Source organism: Aotus nancymaae, unplaced genomic scaffold (assembly GCF_030222135.1).
Source record: "Aotus nancymaae isolate 86718 unplaced genomic scaffold, 86718_ANA_hifiasm-v0.15.2.pri h1tg000019l, whole genome shotgun sequence".
Taxonomy (NCBI): domain Eukaryota; kingdom Metazoa; phylum Chordata; class Mammalia; order Primates; family Aotidae; genus Aotus; species Aotus nancymaae.
This window is the reverse complement of record NW_026988431.1, coordinates 53,313,725-53,336,000: the sequence shown is the minus strand read 5'-3', so window position 1 is coordinate 53,336,000 and position 22,276 is coordinate 53,313,725. Positions and strand designations below refer to the sequence as shown.

The 22,276-nt window shown below is 34.6% G+C and overlaps 1 protein-coding gene across 2 annotated transcripts in view; it reads left to right on the top strand.

Annotated features, from left to right (window-relative positions):
- KPNA4 (karyopherin subunit alpha 4) overlaps positions 1-22,276 on the top strand; it is a 66,554-nt gene that overhangs the window by 14,264 nt on the left and 30,014 nt on the right. For both annotated transcript variants that reach the window (XM_021669524.2, XM_064378875.1), the window contains exons 2-8: positions 12,523-12,567; positions 13,379-13,468; positions 13,582-13,611; positions 13,708-13,760; positions 17,174-17,269; positions 17,781-17,866; positions 20,342-20,428. In XM_021669524.2, the coding sequence (XP_021525199.1) occupies positions 12,523-12,567; positions 13,379-13,468; positions 13,582-13,611; positions 13,708-13,760; positions 17,174-17,269; positions 17,781-17,866; positions 20,342-20,428 (487 nt within the window). The remainder of the gene's footprint in view (positions 1-12,522; positions 12,568-13,378; positions 13,469-13,581; positions 13,612-13,707; positions 13,761-17,173; positions 17,270-17,780; positions 17,867-20,341; positions 20,429-22,276) is intronic.

Here is a 22,276-nt window from a genome sequence, read left to right as displayed (position 1 = left end):
ACATTCATGGAAAACTTAATATTGTTCAAATGTCCATGATAACCAAAGCAACCTAAATATTCCATTGCAAGCCCTATCAAAATCATGGCAGCATTTTTTACAAAAATAGAAAAGTAGTGTTAAAATTTGTAAGGTACCACAGGGAATCTGAATATCCAAAACAATCTTGAGAAAGAACAAGGCAGGATACCTCATGCTTCCTGACTGAAAGACATATTACAAAGCCACTGTAGTCAAATCAGCATGGTACTGGCATAAGACATAAACACTGGAGCAGAATAGAGAGCCCAGAAATAAACTCCGGCATATTCAGTCAAATGATCTTTGACAAAGATGCCAAGACTACACATTGGAGAAAGGATAGTCCTTTAACAAATGTTGCCAGGAAAACTTGATATCCACCATGCAAAAGACTGAAATTGGACCTTTATATTATATGCAAAAGTCAACTCAAAATGGATAAAATACTTAAATATAAGATCTGAAACTGTAAAACTAGAAGAAAATAGAGAAGGCTTTATAACTTCAGTCTTGACACTGATTTCTTGGATAAGACACTTAAAGCTATAAAAACAAAAATAGACAAGTGGAACAACATCAAACTGAAAAGTTGATATGCAGCCAAGGAAACAATCAGTAGTAAAAAGACAACCTGCAGAATGTGAGAAAATATTTGCAAATGATATATCTGTTACAGGGTTAGTATCCAGAATATATAAAGACGCCTAAAACTCAAGAGCAAAAACTAACAACCCTATTTTAAAATGCACAAAAGGCTTGAAAAGATATTTCTCTAAGGAAGACATACAAAATAGCCAATAAGCACATGAAAAGATGCTCGGCAACAGTAATCATTAAGGAAATGCAGATCACAACAACAATACCACCTCCCATCCATTAAGATGACTACTATAAAAAAAAATGACTACTATAAAAACAACAAAAACAGAATAACTGTTGGTGAAGATGTGGAGAATTTGGAATTATTGACAAGAATCTAAAATGATGAAGCTACTATGAAAAACAGAATGGTGGCTCCCAAAAAGTGAAAAATAGAATTATATGATCCAGCAATTCCACTTCTGGATATATATCCAGATGAATTGAAAGCAGGAACTAAGATGGTTATACAGTCTTGTTCATAGTAGCAGCATTCGCAATATCCAAAAGGTGGAAACAAAAGATTATTTGATCAATAAAATAGATAAATAAAATGTGTATGTACATACAGTAGACTAATATGTAGACTTTAAAAGGAAGGAAATTCTGACACATTACAACATGGGTGAACCATAAGCATTATGCCAAGAAAAATAAGCCAGTCACAAAAAACAAATACTGATATGATTCCGCTTATACAAGGTACCTAGAATAGACAAATGCATAGAAACAGAAAGCGGAATGATGGTTGCCAAGGAGATAGGGAGTTGTTTAATGGATATAGTGTTTCAGTTTTATAAGATGAAGATAGTTTTGGGAGATTTGATGCATGACTATGAACATTCTTAATACTACTGAACTCACTTAAAAATAGTTAAAATGGTAATGCTTATGTGTTTTTTACTATAATTTTTCTTAAGGTTTAAAGTGGTTAAGATGGTAATTTTATTGTTACATATATTTTACCACCAGCAACAAAAAAGAAACCCAGAACACTAACAGCACCACATGCTGGGGAGGATGTGGAGCAACAGGAACTCTGATTCATTGTTGATTGGGAAAGCAAAATGGTACAGCCACTTTGAGAGGCAGTATAAAACTGAGCATATTCTTACTATGTGACCCAGCAATAGCACTTCTTGGTAATTACCCAAATGAGTTCAAAACTTATGTCCACACAGAATAGTAGTATTCATAATTGCCAAAACTTGGCAGCAACTAAGGTGTCCTTCAATAGTAAATGGATAAATAAGCTGTGACATATCCAGACAATGGCATATTAGTCAGTGCTAAGAAGAAACGAGCTATTAAGCCATGAAAAGACATGGAGAATCTTAAATGCATATTACTAAAAGAAGACAATCTGAAAGACTATATATTATGTACTTCCAACTAAATGACATTCTTTAAAAGGCAAAACTATAGAGACAGTAAAAAGATCAGTAGTTGCCAGGGATTGAGGATGAGGGAGATAAATAGATAGCACAGAAGATTTTTAGGGCAGTGAAAACGCTGTTTGATACTAATGGATATATATCATTATACATTTGTTAAAACCTATAGCATATGCAACACCAAGAGTGAACCCTAATATAAATTGTGAACTGTAGGTGATGATAATGGTAGCCCATGTAGGCTCATCACTTGTGGCAAATGTACCGCTCTGGTAACAGGATGTTGTTGTAGGGGGTGGCTCTGCCTGGGTGGGGGCAGGGAATATATGGGAACTATCCATACTTTTTACTGTTTTCCTATAAACCTAAAACTGCTTGAAAAGTAGTCTTTTGTGCCAGGCGAGATGACTCATGCCTATAAGCCCAGCACTTTGGGAGGCCGAGGAGGGTGGATCACCTGAGGTCAGGAGATCGAGACCAGGCTGGCCAACATGGTGAAACCCCATCTCTACTAAAATAAAAAAATTAATTGGGCATGGTGGCAGGTAACTGTAATCCCAGCTACTCAGGAGACCGAGGCAGGAGAATTGCTTGAACACAGGAGACAGAAGTTGCAGTGAGCCGAGATTGTGCCACCACACTCCAACCTGGCCGACAGAGCAAGACTCCGTCTCAAAAAGAAAAAAAAAAGAAGTAGTCTTTTGTATGGCATGATATCATTCATGTAAATATTTTAAATATATATAAAATTGGTGATATGCAGTAAAAACACCAAAACACCCATGAGAGTCTAATCAGGCAAGTAATGAGGAAAATGGTTGCATCTAGGCAGGATGGAAATAAGGGGAAGAGAGGATTGTGGATAGAGTGAGATTTTAGCATTCATAACACTTTAAGATTTTTATTTCTTCAAAAAAAAGGCAAACATGACAAGATAACAATACATTGGATGTCATGAATTTTTTTGTATATTTTGTATTTCATAGTTCAAATTTTTTTAAATTCATCTTATAGAATTGGTTAATTTGGGATTGCAAATGTCGCCTACTTCACTGATTAGTTGGTAGAAGGGAACCATTATGGTCAGTTTACACAGATTTAGTCAAAAGCTCGCCCTGGGAACATCACCAGAAATCGGAATCACTTTGCAGTGTGGCTTAACAGACAAGAGAAGGACTGGAAAGTGAGTTTTGTTTTCATTTTGAGAAAATTTAATGTATTGTAGATACTAGGGCTCAGTTTTAGTTTTGTAACTTACTCAGTTCAGTACTATACCACAATAAATGAGATGTGGGTTAGCAATGCTAAGTCTTGAGTGGTACTTTAAGCATATTAAATAGTGTGCAGGGATGGGAATAAATGGTACAGAAACAGACCAGAATTCAGTGGATAGGGGTTGAGGGTAATATTGGGACCTTTGTTTATCCAAATAAAGGTTGATAATTAACCACATTAGTTTATCAAGTAAATTGTACATTTAGTGATCCTCATCTTATTTGACCTGTCCCCAACATTGAATGTAGTTGATTGTGCTTCCTTAAAAAATAGTATTTTCACTTGGTTCCAGATTCACACAGATTCTTTTTTTTTTTTTTTTTTTTTTTTTGAGATGGAGTCTTGCTTTATCACCCAGGCTGGGGTGCAATGGCACAATCTCACCTCAATGTAACCTCCACCTCCTGAGTTCAAGCAATTCTTCTGCCTCAGCCTCCTAAGTAGCTGGGACTACAGGCATACACCACCATGTCCAGCTAATTTTTGTATTTTTAGTAGAGTTGGGGTTTCACCATGTTGCTCAGGCTGGTCTTGAACTCCTGACCTCAAGAGATCCACCAGCCTCAGCCTCCCAAAGTGCTGGAATTACAGCGGTGAGCTGCCATGCCTAGCCTCTCACACATTCTTGACTGCCTTCTATCTCACTGATTTCACTTCTTAGTCTTTACTTCTTATTTTGTAGTGCCTCGTGTTATGCTCGTTTCATAGGTAATCTCATCTGGTGATCTGGTTTTAAATACTATTTCAACACTGGCAACTTTCCAAATTAATATTTTTAGTGTCAACCTCTTTCTTGAACTCAAGATTCAACTGACTACTTGACATCTCGTTTTAATGCATTACAAGTATCTTAAACTTAGCATTATCTAAAAGTGATGTTACCACCCCGCTCCAAAACTTTCTAATCAAGTCAGTCTGCCCCATCTCAGTAAATGGAACCATCCTTCAGTTGTTCAGACCAAAAACCTTGAAATTATTGTCTCCTCTCTTTGACAGTTTTATCCACTCTATTAGCAAATTTTTTAGGTTCTGTCTTCAAAATATATTCAGGCTCATTATGTTTTATGAACCCCACTGCTACCACTCTGATCCCAGGTATTATCTCTTGCTGGGATTACTACACTTGTAGTATATTCCCAATACAGCTGCTGGAGTAACTCTCTTTTAAGTCAGAACATGTGTTTCCTCTCTCCTTTGCTCAAAACCTTCCAGTGGCTTCCTACCTCACTTAGAGTAAATGCCAAAATCTGTACAGTGGCTAGCCTCCATTTCCTACTCCTTTTTGTTCATTGCATGTCAGCTACCCACCTGGCTTGATCACTCTTCTCAAGGTCTTTATTTAAAAATGTCCTTCCTGGCTTTATATTTTTCTGTCTAATACCAACAAAACACTATATATTTTAACTTTATTTACTGTCTCTCACACTAAACTGTAATAAATGCCATGAAGACAGCGATTTTGTCATTTTGTTCTCTGTTTTTTTTTTTTTTTAAACAGAACAGTTTGTGGCATATATAGTAGACAGTCAGTAAACGTGTTGGGTGAATGAATGGTTTTCTTTGCACATGTACACATCTGTTTAGTATGTGAACATAACTAGAGGACTTTATTTAAATAGTGCTTTGGCAAAGTAATTCAGTAATTTACCTTTCAATGAGGATTTTTCTGTGGCTAAATTTAAAGTCTTTGAACATAAGTTCACAAAGAAAAATTAAAGAATATTTTGAAAGTAAACATTGAGGAGAAAAAGAGAAGGGAAAATAGCTTATTTGAAGGAATATGTAACAGAAGTAGACCTAGAATGAAAAAGTAATGTGATGTAATGTAAAGAACATTGGACTGGTTCCGGGATATCTAAGCTTTGGTATTCTTTAAGTCACTAGGCCATAGTTCCTTTCCCCATTAAAATGAAATAGTTTAAATGATTTCTATTCTTTCCAGTTACAAAATCCTATTCTAGTTGTTTACATTTTTCCATAAGAAAACCATGAGTTTGAGTTTATTGTGTTCTTATAACACAGAAGGAAAATGTTCCTCAATCTCTCTTTTCATATTTGGTATTGTTTTGTAAATGTAAAAAAAACTATTTTTCTCATCTGAGAATGCACCAAATCAGCAGAGATAACAGATTCCTTCAAGCAGTGATATAAAAGCTTGGGTTCCATTGCCCTTCTTAATTTGAGTATATCTCATTTCTTCTCTTACTATTCCTCAGTAATTTTTCCCAGTGTCTTTTTCCATGAGTTGAGTTTTCTTTAAGTCACTGAATTTGTGAAGTTTTATTTCTTCTGTTAAGGATTCTAAGTATTTGTTTTTTGAGACAAAGTCTCACTCTGTCACCCAAGCTGGAGTGCATTGGCGTGATCTTGGCAGGGAGTTTGAAGAGAAGCAATCATTCCTGGTAGCATTTGATCAATTCGTTTATAACCCATTGATCCTAGAGTACCTCCCCTTGTGCTCATATAAAACTTAAATATGTGTTTGTTTACTAGAATCGATTTCTTTTTAGGTCGTCCTCAAGTCACCTTCTATAAATGATTCTGAAAGTTTATCTTGCAGTATTTCCCATCCCTGAGAGGTTATATGTGTCTCACCAAGCCTATGGTCATTTATAACCTTGTTTCTCTCCCTGTCAAACACCATCTCTTTGCCAGTATGCACACGCACACACACAGAGTTTGTTTGAGCCAGGCTAGTACTAGCTACTCCAGAGGCTGAGGCAGGAGGATCACTTGAACCCAAGAGGCTGAGGTTGCAGTGAGCCAAGATCACGCCACTGCAGTCTCATAATTTCCCTGAGATTCTGTCTCGGGGGGAAAAGAAATTGATAACAGTTTTGAGGCATAAAAGATCTTAGAGATCTGTTGAGTTCTCTTTACAGATGAAGGAATTAATGTCTATAAAGGTGATAAGTTGCCTATGATTTCATTAAAGGTAGAACTGGGACTGGTAACCATATACTAGTAGAGTAGTATAACCATATACTAGGAAACCATCTTGGGAGGAGATACATGCATTTACTTTCTCTTCTATCATATGTAACTTCTTGCAAAAGACAGATGAATATAGAGAACTCTGGAAATTCATTTTCCTATTGTTTGAATGTTAAAGAGATAGTGAAACACTAATCCCATTCCTTGAAGTTAACACCTAAGAGTTTCTTACATTTAGGCAATTTTTTAAAATTACATTTATGTTCTAATAAATTTTCAATGCTTACAGTTCAGATATGGATCATTTTAAAGGATGGTATCTATAGACTAGAATTATTTCTTAATATTGCTCTAATAGCTTGCCTAGATTAAGTCTGGCCTCCTGTACTCAATTTATTTTCAGACTCCACTTATACTCAGTGTCCATTAATCTTATCACTTCTTAAGGAGATAAGAACTTGATTCTACTTGAGAAGACTTTTGCCCATCACTGGTAGAACTTCAGGCCTTTAATACTATTATTAATAAGTGATACCTCTGAGAAATCTACAGATTGAAAATTTGAGCTAAACTTAATGCTTAAAGAACTTTTCTAAATGAAAGATTATAATAATGGGTTTTTATCCTTAGGAGATACTAATTATTGACCCACTTGAGTAAGCATTTAACACTGTTAGGCATTTAAAATTTCCCTTTTATTGTCATAATGTAATTTATTTGCTAATTATGTTCAGTTTGCCAATATAAATACTATTTGACAAAAGCATGAATAAGCACCATGATGGCTGCTGCTGGAGAGATCAGCAAGTGGAGGTGAAAGGAGAGAGAAACAAGAAAGGAATAGGAAAACATACTTTTCTAGTTATGTTGTTTTAGCTTTTGGTTTACCGTATAATAGGGTTGAATAACTGTTTTACCTACGAGATGTGTTTGGGTTGTGATGATAATTTGGGTTGAAATCACCAGTAACTCACTTTTCTCTGAAAAGCGTAGCTTAGTTTTATGTGATGTGATTGATTTGTCTTCTTGCCTACCTGTTCATTTCTGGCTTCTGATATTCCTCATCAGATTCCATATATGCCATCTTTCATAGTTCTCTAGTTTTGTACATGCTATATTTTCTACCTGGAATGCCTTTCTCTAAATGGATTGCTATTCAGTCTTGAAAATTAAGTTTACGTTGTTATCTTTAGTAATTACTTTCTCTACTGTCAGAGCACCTTGTGTCCATGTTATTAATACATGTATTGGCCGGGTATGGTGGCTCACGCCTGTAATCCCAGCACTTTGGGAGGCCGAGTCAGATGGATCACGAGTTCAGGAGCTTGAGACCATCCTGGCCAACATGGTGAAACCCCGTCTCTACTAAAAAACACAAAAAAATTAGCTGGGCATGGTGGTACGTGCCTGTAGTTCCAGCTACTCAGGAGGCTGAGGTAGGAGAATTGCTTGAACCCAGGAGGCAGAGATTGCAGTGAGCCGAGATCGTGCCATTGCACTAAAGCCTGGGTGACAGTGTAAGACTCCGTCTCAAAAAAAAAAAAAAATACATGTATAAAATAAGTACAATCAAGTAACATGTTTAGAATGGTGTTTGGCACCTGCTATTTGCTAAGTTTGAGCCTTATTACTATTTTACTAAATTATTATTTCTGTGTCATAAGACTGCTACCTCCTTAAGGGCATAGATATGCAGTGTCTGGTCCATCTTTGTATTTCTAATGCTTGACAAATAAGTAATTAATAAATGTTTGAATGAATGCTTTCCAGGAGCCTCTAAATTAGTAATATACTTACTATTAACTCATGTTGGGGGAGGAAAGGCGTGTGTGTGTGTGTGTGTGTGTGTGTGTGTGTTTAACTTTAAAAAACCACTTTATTACCTATCATAAAATTCACCAATTTTAAGTGTAGAATTTAAAGATATTTAGATTTTTGTTATTGTGCAACCATGATCACAGTTCTATTTTATAATATGTCCTAGTCACCACACAAAAGATCTCTCGTGCCTGTGTAAATTTTTTTATTCTTCTCCTTATTTTTTTTTGTAGCGCTGTTACCCAAGTATTAACCTTCCTAAGGTATCAATGAAAGTCAGGCTGGATTAAATAAAATTAAGGCATTATATTTCTTATCCTTGTATTATTTAGAAAGAATTTTCTTTAAACTTTTTCTCTGGTGAGATTGAGTCCTAACTAAATTTTCTCAAGAAAATTTAAAATATCCAAAATTGCACAGTTACTGTATATTTTAAAATAATCTTTAGAGCTTTAAAAAAAAAAAACTATGCGTTGGTAAAACTGACTTGAAAATTAGCAGGAATCAAGTAGCCACTAATTTGAAATTCAGTAGCAATTCAGGGGGAAGAAAATACTAGAATCTATACCTCATTAAAGCAAGGAAAGTGTTTAATCCCTAGTGCCTAACACAGTGTTGGACACATAGTAAATAATTATTAAGTGCACAAACTGCATTCCTTGTAAATAGAGATAGCATTCTGTTTTGACTTATTTGAATTTTTTTGTCAATTTCTTATCCCCTTTTGCCTGAATTTATAATTTTGTAACTGTATGACAAGCAAAGAAATATAAAATATTTGAGTGATCTGCCTAAACTCTACCCACCTCCTCTGAGGAAATAGCAGCAGCAGTCTTCAACCTTCCTCACTTACAATCTTTGTCCTTTAGATAGCTCTTTGGCCTATAAATAAACCTTTGGCCAGTTTGGCAGCTTTTTGGAATTCTAACTGACAGCACTGCTTACTGGATCAGTGTAAGTCATGTGAATTCACAACCATTATATTTTCATGTAGTACACAAAGCCTGCTCTTTAAGGACAGGCTTAGAAGTCTTACATACCCCCTTTCATGGGGTCTCAAAGAAATAAATGTTTTTCTTGATTTGAGATGGGGCTATGATTTGAAACTGCCTAAATATCCAATACCACTTTTCAGTCTTTTTTTGTTGTTGTTTGCAGTAAAAAACATGGCTAAATGCTGCCAGGCTGTGGTGCATAGGGTGTCTTTCTACTAGTTCATTCATTCTCTACCTTGGAGAGGAAAAGAAAACTCTTTCTTGCTCTATAATGAAGGGATTGTCATATCACTTATTTTGCAAAGAGTTTCTATGAAAGTAGTAATAGTGTGGTCTTACATTGTCATTACAGTGCTAAATTGGTTTGATAAATCCTTTATTGGTAGTTTCATATTATCAAAAAACCTCCAGATTTTGTTGTAACAAATGAGTATCAAGTACAAAGAAAATTTTTCTTAAATCCTTGGATTTAATAAATAAGATGTAAAATAATGGGACAAAACTTTTTGGAGTAAACAAAACATTTATGTAAATTGCAGTATGTAGTAGTTTGGATTTATTTAATAGTTTGCTCTAATAAAAAGAAGTTAAAGCTCATTATACCTTAATCCTGCTACTTTAGATGAAGAGATTGCTAATAAAAACTTTCCTTAGACTGGAAATACCCCTGCCCCTCAGAAGTCTACCTCATTTAACTTACTGAACAGTCTTAAGTAATACATCCTACAGATATTATTTTCTGTGCATGAGACATAGATCATAGTTTTTTGTTACTTATTATTAGAATTGCTTATTTCATATTGTGATACTATGCAAAACTTACTGTGTTGGTAATAGTACTTTTGCTTTAATGTGAACCATTGGCCCTCCAATTCACTTCTGACTTCAAGAAGTGTGGAAAACAGTGTGGCTTAGTGGTTAAGTGGCTTCGTGTGAGACTGTATTCTAATCCTAGCCAGCTTTGGAGAAGCAATTTAACTTCGCTAAGCCTCAGTTTCCTTACTTGTAAAAAGAAATAAATGGTTATTTTCTTCTTCATAAGGCTATAATGACTAAATGAGATAATGGATGTTCAAACTTACTGTAGTATTTAGCTGATTATTTTTATTCATTTTACAGCCTATTTTATTTTAAAATTGACTTTTGGGTGTTTTAAAAATCTGTATCTGTACCAAATAAAGTTATATAGTGTATTAGAATGTGATAAGTGGTATGGTGAGAAATAAGGCAGGGAAGAGAGAGAGAGAGTACCCAAATGGAGAGTTGACAAATGGTCAGGAAGTGGAAAGGCTTCTCTCAGAGAAAAGGGACTGAGCACTGCAGGTAGTGGGGGAACGGCATTCCAACCTGAGAAAATAGCAGCAACAGTAATAATAAGGTAACACACTGCTGTGTACAGTTTAAGTACTTTACATATTTTAGCTGATCTAATCCTTACAGCAGTCCTATGAAGAGGGTGTTTTTACTATCCCAGTTTTATAGATAAGGAAACTGAAGTACAGAGAGCTAGTAAGTAGTATGGCTAAAAAAGTTGAACTTAGGCAGTTTGACTCTGGAGTCCATCTTCCGAGAAGTTACTATATAGTATGTTAGTTAAGGCCTTGCAGCAAGAGACTTTCCAGTGTGTTCGAGAAATAGCAAAATTGGTGTGACTACAGCAGAATGAATGAAGATAATGGTAGGAGCTAAGGTCTGAGTGGTGGTAATTGGGGAGGGAATGAGGTGGGAAGATTTGACTGGACGTAAGCCACTGTAAAGACTGGGCTTTTAAGTCCAAAGTGGAGAGTGTGAGAGCCTTTGGATAGTTTTGAACAGGAGAGTGATATGATCTGACTTTTTAGGAAATATTTTTTTAGTGAGTCCTTGGACCTTTCCTTTCTTGGAGTCTATGAGTAGAATGCAGGAGGGCCCCTGGAATTTAGAAAAAAATTACATCTTTATTTTCACTAAGAAACAATATTTCCTTCACTTAATAATGTAGCCAGTTGATCATAGTAATGTTAGAATTACCTGTGACTTTGTTACCACCATAAAAATCACCTCATTCTCTCATTTATGATCATCATTACTTTGAAATTATAGTAGCTATTAGACCCACTGCTAGATCCCATTTAATGTGATAATAAAGAAGCACTTAACATTACACTTTGTTTTTTATATTTATAGCTCTTTTTTTACATTTATTTATCAAGATGGTTTCCTTTGTAACTATATATATATATATATAGTGTGTGTATTTAAAAACACTATCTGAGAAGGTGTCCATTTATTATACCAGACTGCCAGAGGAGTCCATGGCATATAAAAATTAAGATTCCCTATGAGAATTACTCTGGTTGCTGTGATTATAATAGACTGGGGAGGAAGATAGAGGGCAAGAGCAGGAGGGCTGCAAGTTAGGAGTTTTTTGCAGTTATCTAGTTGAGAGATAATGGCAACTTGGCCCAGAATAGTAGCAGAGGAGGCAGTGATATGTGTTTGGATTGTATGTTTTGAAGGCTGAACCAACAGGATTTGCTAACAGATTGAATATATAATGTGAGAGAAAAAGAAATCAAGGATGGCTCCAAGGTTTTTGGTCTATGCGGCTGCAAGCTTGGAATTGCTATGTTAAAGATCAAAAGCTCAGTTTTGGATTTATGATATTTATTAGACATCTCAGTATGACTTTCTGAATTGTTACCTCTACATAATACACAGTCATTAGAAAGAATAAGGTGAACCTATTTGTAAAACCAGCTTGAACTTATATTGTTTCTGAACATTTCAATGTTTTATAGTAAGCACACATCCCTGTAGTAAGAAACTTAAAAAATGAGAGAAATATGTTTAAAAATAAAAGAATGACCTCAGTGTGTCATAGAATAACTGTGTGGCCATGAAAAATAATGAAATAGTTCTTTATACGCCACCATGGAATATCTCTAAGGTCTATAAACAAAGTAAACCAAAACAAGGTAAAGAACAGGATAGATGTGTGTCAGAATCACGATAAATCTAACAGTGTTTGAGAAGGAAACGGTGGGTAAGCAGGAAGGCTCCTTGGCTTTTTTTTTTTTTTAAGCAGTTGAATTTACCAGTCTTAATCTTGTACATGTGTTATTTCTTGTAATATCGTTGGTTCATATGAGGGATGAGATTATGGGCTTTTTTATTCTTTTTACCTCTGTATTTTTATAAATCTTATGTTACAGTTTTTTAAATTATGATATATATATAATATAGATCTATTAATAATTTCAAAGAAATTTTTCATGTTTTGCAATATAAATGGGAAATGAAGATTGAAAATCTACATAGTATGATTTTTATTATGAGTAAGATTTGACTTTATATCCATATGGCTAGAAGAAAATATTAGAAGTGTATATTGAAATGTTAATAGTGGTTTTCTCTGGATAATTTGAGGTGATTTTAAAAGTATTTTCCTTTAATTTTTTTTGTAGACTATGAGAAGACAACGAAATGAAGTTGTAGTTGAATTAAGGAAGGTGAGTCTGATTGGGTACTTCTAAGCATAATTCCAACAACATTATAGCATTATATGCAAGATGCCAAATATATATTATATTTTTATGTAAAATGTGTAACCTATTATATAACTAAATTTTACTGAATTTAGTTCAACTTTTTAAAGGAGAGAGTTTGACTGAATTTGACAATCTTTTGAAGTTGGAAGGATATAACTTGTTTGTTATGCAAAAACAAATATAAAGAACTTAAAGTCATTGAGATACAGTTATATTAAATAGTTCTGCTATTAATGGGCAGTAGTAAGGCCCTGAAAAGAACTTGTTGCAAACCTCTTCAACTTTTAAGTATTATAGTTGAGAATATATTTATAAATTTGCCCCAAGCATTTTAAGTGAAGTTGAAAAGGCCTTTGATTTTTGTAAGGCGTTGTTGGTTTTTGTCTAACTTTGAACTGCCCAACTTTTGCTTTGACTTTGCTTTTAGGTGATAAAGAGGAGCTCCCAGATCATGTATAAAATGGTTTAGTACTTTTAAATAAATATTTGTGTTTGGTTCTGGCCTAAACTGTACACTGTATTTTTTAGTCAAACTTTTGTTTTTGTTTTGTTTGTTTTTACATAGTTCACGGTTCATTAAAAATGTAATATTTGGGAAATGGGACTCAAATTAGTGTTGCATGAGTGTTCAATTCGCAATTTGGTTTTTAATTTTTTACATTTGAATTTTACTTTAAAAGGCACTTCATATTTCAGTTTGTAGGCACAGGGTTGAGCTTTGTATGAAAGTATTCAGATTTTCTTTTTAACTCATTCTTTGATTTTTTTTAAGAATAAAAGAGATGAACATCTCTTAAAGAGAAGGAATGTACCACATGAAGATATCTGTGAAGACTCTGATATAGATGGTGATTATAGAGTGGTAAGTTATTGTTATTGTTATTCTGGTAACTTAAAAGTACCAGTGAAAGATTTCACGTTAATGAATTTTAAGGTGACTTTTTAACTCAGTTTTCTTTTTAACTTTTTTCCCAGCAAAATACCTCTCTAGAAGCTATTGTTCAAGTAAGTTGGATTTTTTCCCTTTCTTCATTTGTATTTCTTGTCCTCAACAGCTAATTGTTAATATATTTACATCATACATTATTTTATTTTTTATAGAATGCTTCAAGTGATAACCAAGGAATTCAATTAAGTGCAGTTCAAGCAGCTAGGTAAGTTAAATTTTGAAGATATGTTTAGATTTTATAACTTAGATAGGATTTCTGTTTTGATTTTTTGCTATGTAGTAGTCCCTGTTAATCATATTTAACTTTGATGACAAACAATAGTAAATAGTCATAGATGAACTAAATTTATTTTTTTAAAAAGTTTTCTGGTTTAGAGTATTAAAATTGGTGACAGTTTTTTTAACTCATAATTTTTATTTTTAGCTCAAAGTGTGTACACTGAAGCTTTAATATACATAATGCATACAGATGCTACGGAAAGTTGATTTAACAAATAAATGCTGTAGAGTAAGAGAAAAACATTATTTGTAAAGCTTTACCTTTTACTAATGAATAGGTTTAATTTTATAAAGTCAGATCCTTACTAGATATCTAATTCTTCCTCTCACAATCCTCATATTGATCAAACAATAAATCCAGAATTATAGTCTTACTATGTCAGTTGACATAGACAAGTAGATTATTAAGATTAATGACTGCATATACTCCCAGTGTCTTTCCATACAGGAAATACCAAGTTGTTTTGCACATTTCTATTGTGAAATCTATGCTCTTATATTTTAAGGGAAGTGGCAGAAAAATCTATTACTGAGACCTTCGTATTAATAAATAGGTTGGGGAAGGCATGGTTGTATCATAGTGCAATTTAGGTTGCTTTGTATATTTGTGAATATAAGAATAACACCCTATGTTGTGTTTATCAGTAGGAAAGAGACAAGTAAGAAATTGATCCTAGTTACGGAATTCCAAAGTGGAAAAAGTTTATAGGTCCATCCGATACCTTATCCAGTGCATGAATCTGTTTTATATTTATTAGACTTTTCCAGTGTTTGTTTATCCACCTTAAATAACTTAGAATTGATAGAGAAATTATAAAATTGTACAGTATTGTGTACCAGAGGTAAAAGAACTTCTTAGAGAGGAATTCATTATGTAGGCAGAAAAATCACAGAACCATTCACATGTCAAAATGGCAAATTAATGTTTATAGGAAGAATGATTAAGAAATTTATTATGCTCACCATTAGAGTTGATTATTTGATAGTTCGGGGGCAGTTCTTCTCAATATGCATTCTGCAAGAAAATTAAAGCCCAGTGTACCCTAAGAGGTTTTCAAAGTATGATCTGTGGATCACTGGGAGATTCCGAGACAATTTCATGGATATGCAAGAACAAACTGATTTTCACAATAATTTTAAGACTTTATTTGCCTTTTTTTCGCTATGTTAACATTTACATTGATACTGCAAAGCAACTGTGAGTAAAATTGTAGACTCCTTAGTACAAATCAAGACAGTGGCACCAAACTGGTTTTATAATATATTTTGTAGAAATTGTATTCCTCACCACTATGTAAAAAATAAAAGCGATTTATCTTTTAAAATATTCTCAGTGAAGTGTAAAAAAGTTTTTCTATAATTAAATTTTGACCCTTGATCTCAAGAAACCTTGTTTGAGAAGGCTGGGTTAAGACTTTTTCTGAGTGTTTTTTTTTTTTTTTTTTTTTTTTTTTAATTTCCACTTATACTAAGCACTGTGTCATGTATTGTGGAAATGGCATGTGGTATAATTCTTTCTCTTTAAGAACTTTATAAGCTAATTGGAAAGGCAAAACTGTATTTTAAAAAGTAGGCGGCTGGATGCGGTGGCTTATGCCTATAATCCCAGGAATTTGGGTGGCTGAGACGGGGGGATCACTTGAGGTCAGGAGTTTGAGACCAGCCTGGCCAGGATGGTGAAATCCCCATCTCTACTAGAAACAAAAACTGGTGGGCGTGGTGGTGCATGCCTTTAATCCCAGCTACTTCGGAGGCTGAGGTAGGAAAATTGCTTGAACCTGGGAAGTGGTGGTTGCAGTGAGGCAAAGTGGCACCACTGCAGTACAACCTGGGTGACTGAGACCCTGTCTAAAAAAAAAAACATAGCAATAACAGCAAATGTAGGACTATGCTGTATAAATCCTCTGGAAATTCAAAGGTGGTATTATGTAAAACATAGAACTTAAAATGGACTTTGAACAGAGTTTGAATACATAGAACACAGGGCATTTCAGGTGAGGGGTGTAGGATATGAAGGGCCTGGAAAGAAAATTGAAATGATGTGACAGACAACTGACCTATTGTTGAGTTACAGAGAATAAGATTAGTTAGGTAAGATGGAGCCGACTTGTGAAGCATTTAAAGCTAGATCAAAGAGTTTACATTGATAAAGGTAGTAAATAAGCAGCCATCACATAGTTTATATAGGAAGATGATTTGGTTAAGCTTTCTTAAACATTGCTTTTATATAGTAATGCAGGGTGTTCCACGGGGTAAAGATATGATTAGGCCACACTGAAGACTTATCAGCTAAACCTACAGTCTCCCACATGGGAAAATAGGCACTAGATTTTGTTTGGTTTTTATCTTGTAAGTTCATGAGAGCAGTGATATGTCTGTCTTTTTTACCTCAGTATCTCTAGCATCTCTCTGGTTGTTTTCCTGTCTGTTGCTGTGCTTATTCCAGTTCTCTTTAGTCGCTGAGATGAAAATGCTGTTGGACTCTTAGGACCTTTAATTTGGTGTGTAAAGTAAAATGAAGAATTGGGCACTAATATTAGCTATAAACATATTCCAGCAGCCTACCTGCTTTTGTCATTTGACTCTATTGTGACCTAGTATGAATAATTTTGGATATTTTGGTGACCTCTTAATTCCTTTCTTAGCAAGGTAAATGATGTGTTGAAGAAATCTGCCCATTTTTCTCTGAACTCAAAATTATATCCAAAAGTAACATTTTTTAAAAATAGTTTTCTTTTTATAAGTCACAATCAGGACTTTACTGAGGGGATTAATATTATTGTACCATTAAAAGTATTAAAGTGGCTGGGCTCCGTGGCGCATACCTGTAATCCCAGCACTTTGGGAGGTCAAGACAGGGATCACGTGAGGTCAGGAGTTCAAGACCAGCCTGGCCAACATAATGAAACCCCGTCTTTACTAAAATTACAAAAAGAGCTGGGCATGGTGTTGTACGCCTGTGATCCCAGCTACTTGGGAGACTGAGGCAAGAGAATTGCTGGAACCCAGGAAGTGGAGGTTGCAGTGAGTCAAGATTGCACTACTGCACTCTAGCCTGGGTAACAGAGTGAGACTCCGTCTCAAAAAAAAAAAAAGAGATAGTAAAGTGATTCATGTCTGTATTTTATTTTTCTAATTATTTGTCATCTTTTTACATTTAATCTATAAATTTTTTTATAAATTTAGAGAGAAGGTTCCGTTATATAAATTGTTAATATAATTTCAGAGAGGACACGTGTACCAAATATTCAGATTTATGTTAATGTTTATCAAATATGAATTTAATCATAATGTTGTATTTTATTAAGTTTCAAACAAGGGTGTTTTTATCTCTTATAGGAAGCTTTTGTCCAGTGATCGAAATCCACCAATTGATGACTTAATAAAATCTGGAATATTGCCCATTTTAGTTCATTGTCTTGAAAGAGATGACAAGTGAGTATTTTATTTTAAATTTAGAATGTATCCTTTGGAGAAGATAAGACTTTGTAGTAATTAGTTTGATCTTTAAAGAAAAAAGAAAAGTGCTATGGGATAAAGTTGAGAAGTCAAAGTGAAAAACAGTGCAAGGTTTGTTAACACCGTGAAATGAAGGTAATACCCAAAAAGTAACTTGAAAATGATAAATTTAACTTTTAAGCTTTGAAAATCGGCAAGAACTAGTTTAATCAGATAGGTACTTGAGAAAACTGTTTGGGGAGTACTGTGCAAGTATCTTTAAAAATATTTCTTACTAAAAATAAGGACACACTGGAGGAGGTTGCAGGCTTTTTATACTGAAGAGATGTTTTAAACAGTTGTTGAGGGTTAAAAAAAATGCTGGATAGTTATCTTTTGAAACAAAGTATTTAATGCATTTTAAATGGCAGAGGGGAAGAATGGTTAGTAGATATTTGGCCCAATGTAAAAAATCCATGCTGTTTAAAAATACTTGTTTTTTTTGTAGTCCTTCTTTACAGTTTGAAGCTGCATGGGCTTTGACAAACATTGCATCTGGAACTTCTGAACAAACTCAAGCAGTAGTTCAGTCCAGTAAGTTGATTATTAATTATAATTAAAAAAAAAATCAGTAAAAAATAGTGATTTTCCCAAAAGACTATAGCAATTTAAATTATAAAATAATAGCTATTAAGTAGTTATTGAAATAGGTCAACTTAAGTATGTTACTTTAATCTTCTTATTCTGGTAACTCACATTTTGTATTTCCAAAAATTCACTATATTCCTTTATAAATATGAGACTGTTTCCTAGTTATAGTAGAAGATTACATTGTTGTTACACTTTATTTATAGGACATCAGTAGAAATAAAGTTTTTCCTTTTGCCACATTGCCTCTCTGCCTTTCTTTTTTTTTTTTTTAATTGTCGTTTTTCTTTTTCAGACAAGATCTTACTCTTTTGCCCAGGCTGGAATGCAATGGCACAATCTTGGCTCACTGTAGCCTCGACCTCCCAGGCTCAAGAGATCCTTCCACGTCAGTCTACCAAGTAGCTGGGACTACAGGCATATGCCACTGTGCCCAGCTAATTTTTGTGTTTTTTGTAGAGATGGGGTTTTCGCCATGTTGCCCAGGCTGGTCTCTGACTCTGGGTTCAAGTGATCAACCTGCATTGGCCTCCCAATGTACTGGGATTGTAGGCATGAAGCCACCACACCGGCTTCAGCCTCTCTTAATGAGATTTTTATTATGTATTTTAAAGAAATCTTCTATAAAGTAGTCCTAATTGAAAGAATGGCTTGAATATTTTTTATTGTTATTATAATAGGATTGCTTTTTTTTAATTTCAGGAGATATAAGTGGAAAATTACTATTGGAAGTAATAAACTGAATGTATTGTTTTCATGAATACTATTTGATTCTTCTACAAAACAAAGAAATTAATAATTTTAAAGGAGATACTTTTAAAATCCTCTTTAAATATGTAAGCAGTGTACTTGTCTGAGCTTGTTAAAAATGTAAACACTAATTTCTACATTTTGAAGGGGAACAAAGATGTTAGCTAAGTAATCATTTTATTATAGACACTTGTGTTGTAATATTATTTTAAAAAGATAATTACCTCATATCCTATTAAAACTGGCTTAGTTTTGGGTTCAGGTGGTTTCTGTTGTGGTTTTTTGGTTTTGTATAGCTGACTGTTAGGTAAATTTTATGTTTTCATAACAATGTTTTATTCCCTCTCACAGTTTTTCCATTCTGTTTTGTATGCTCTTTAAAGATTAGAAAGAGGCTTAGAATTTTTTATGACCCTGCTAGTCTGCTTTAATATACCAAAAATAATAGATAAATGAGGCTGGGCATGGTGGCTCATGCCTGTAATTTCAGCACTTAGGGAGGCTGAGGCAGGCGGATCACTGGAGCCCAGGAGCTAGAGACCAGACTGGGCCACATGGTAAAACCCCACCTCTACAAAATGCAGGAAAAAAAATTAATCAGGTTGATGGCATGCACCTGTAGTCCCAACAACCCAGGAGGCTGAGGTAGGAGAATCACTTTAGCCTGGTGAGGTCAAGGCTGCAGTGATCTGTGATGGCACCACTGAACTCCAGCCTGGGCAGCAGAGTGAGGCACTGTCTGAAAAACAAACAAACCCATAAGTGAATTTTTATTATCTTCCAAGCATGATTGAGCTACATATACTTAAATAGTGCTTTTTAAGGTAATATCAAAAGGAAGGAAGAAGAATCATTTGTTCAGTACAGTATTTTGTTCAGATACAAACCTGTCTCTGTTTCCCATCCTATTGAGTAACAAGATCACTTTCTGATTTGGAAGATCTCATGTGGCCCAGGAATCACTGGCCTGTCTAAAGACCCACATGTTGTCAACATAAATTTGTGTTCAAAAGTAACTTCAGGCCGGGTGCAGTGGCTCAACGCCTGTAATCCCAGTACCTTGGGAGGCCAAGGCAGGCAGATGACTTGAGGTCAGAAGTTTGAGACCAGGCTGGCCAGTATGGTGAAACCCTGTCTGTACTAAAAATACAAAAATTAGCCAGGCCTGGTGAGCCACACCTATAGGCTCACACCTATAGTCCTAACTACTTGGGTGGCTGAGGCAGGAAAATCGCTAAAGCCTGGGAGGCAGAGGTTGCAGTGAGCCAAGATTGCACTGCTGCACTCCCGCCTAGATGACAGAGTGAGACTCCATCTCAAAAAAAAAAAAAAGCTACTTCAATAATGTACTTTTTTTTTTCAAATTAGAGATAATACTTAATCTATAAGGAATTAATCTTGAAATTAATTCCAGGTTTAATTGTTAATGAAATTTCAGAACCCTAATTTAACATTTGTGTGTATAACTCATTTTGATACTGAGTAAATAGTCGCTGGTCAAAATTTTTCCAATAATGGTATTCCAATAAAATTCATTTAATGAGGTTATATTTTAAATATATTTTTATAGGTTCCCTTTTTTTTGAGGTCTCAGCAAAAAAGAAAAATCAAGATTGATTTTTGGTTTATAGTATCTTCAACCTTAAGTATTGTTATCTTTTCTTCTATCAGATGCTGTGCCACTTTTCCTGAGGCTTCTCCATTCACCCCATCAGAATGTCTGTGAGCAAGCAGTGTGGGCATTGGGAAATATCATAGGTTTGTATAAAACTTAAAATACTAATCCAAAAATTGTTACTATATATTAAGTAATAAAAATAGCTACTAGTAATCCAAAAGGGAAAAGTTTGCCTTCAGTACTAGCTTTTGTGAAATAACTTACAGAAATTTGAACTGTATTACTGTAAAAGCATAAAGTCATAGTAAATAGAATTTTTGTTGCATAAGATACCATTTTTTATATAGTCAGCTCTTAATTATTTGAATAATTATGCAATATATATGCAAATTAGACCTTCTATCTCATACTAGAGTCCATTTTTTCTTCCCCTGTCTCCCTTTGTTGATCAGTGGGGTCTATTTTTATTTCTCAGCTTTCTCCATCAAAGAAAGTAATAAGAAAGGAGAAGGCAAAACTTAAACCAATAATTTTTCCCCATAATGACAGTTCTGAGAAGAATCTAAAATGAAATTTTTTCTCTCTTGCAGACTTTTGTACATTAGAATTTAGTAATGTATAAAATATGGTAACACTATTTTCTGTCACCATGAGTCAACAAGAGGTAACTATAGCCTTTTGACAGTCTAGTTAAATATTTAACACCATGATTACCCTAACTTTCAGGTTCTCTCTGATAAATAATTATAAGGAGAATAAAGACAATTCTGATATTTCAAGATTTGTTTTTTTTAACTAGAGCGTAACTTAACCTAAACTCAAAAATTCAAAGAATTTTCCTCCAGTAAAGGATGGAAAAAATCTGAATTGTATTGTGCCCCAATATAGTTCAGAGACCTTGCTATTATGAGTAGTGACTGAGGTACTGTTTGTAGAGGTCTTACTAATATAGTGAAGGAGAATGATTCTAAAGATTATTTTTGCCAAATTCTTTATTCTTGCATGGAAATAATCATTGCTGCTTTGATATGTTGCCTTTTTATTGCCCTTTTACAGGGCCAGCATGAAAGTAGGGAATGGTTATGAGGTTTTTTGTTTGTTTTGTTTTGTTTTTATTTTCCTGGGGGATTTTTTTTATTGCATTTTAGATTTTGAGGTACATGTGAAGAACATGCTAGATTGTTGCATAGGTACACACATGGCAGTGTGATTTGCTGCCTTCCTCCCCATCACCTATGTCTGGCATTTCTCCCCATGCTATCTCTCCCCAACTCCCCACCCCCACGCTGTCCCTCCCCTGTTTCCCCCTGACAGACCCCAGTGTGTGAGGCTCCCCTCCCTGTGTCCATGTGTTCTCATTGTTCAACACCCGCCTATGAGTGAGAACATGCGGTGTTTGATTCTGTGTTCTTGTGTCAGTTTGCTGAGAATGATGGTTTCCAGGTTCATCCATGTCCCTACAAAGGACACGAACTCATCGTTTTTGATGGCTGCATAATATTCCATGGTGTATATGTGCCACATTTTCCCTATCCAGTCTATCATCGATGGTGGTTATGAGTTTTTAAGGGAGAATTTCTCTGTAGACCCTTCTTGACATAGGGTATACTATTAGGAATGCTATTGTTTCTATATCCAGAGTCCTTCACTCTTTTGCTTTCATACCAAATGTTAGATTTGGAACTATTGTACAGCATCTTGATCTTTAAGTTTTTTATTCCAGTGACATTCTGTAATTAATATATGGATGCAAAAAGAATATTTTATCTCCAAATATTATAGTGCAAGGGAAAGTGTTTTCACTTATGTAACACTTGAGCATGGCTTCATATTAGAAACTGCAGTGATGTTCTAGATACAGAAATTAAACTTGGCAGTTCTCTGCAACAGTAGTTCTCAAACCTTAGCATGCAGTGAGAACTACATGGGGTGCTTGTTAAAACACAGAATTCCAGACCCATAGAGTTTCTGCTTCATAGAGCCCAATA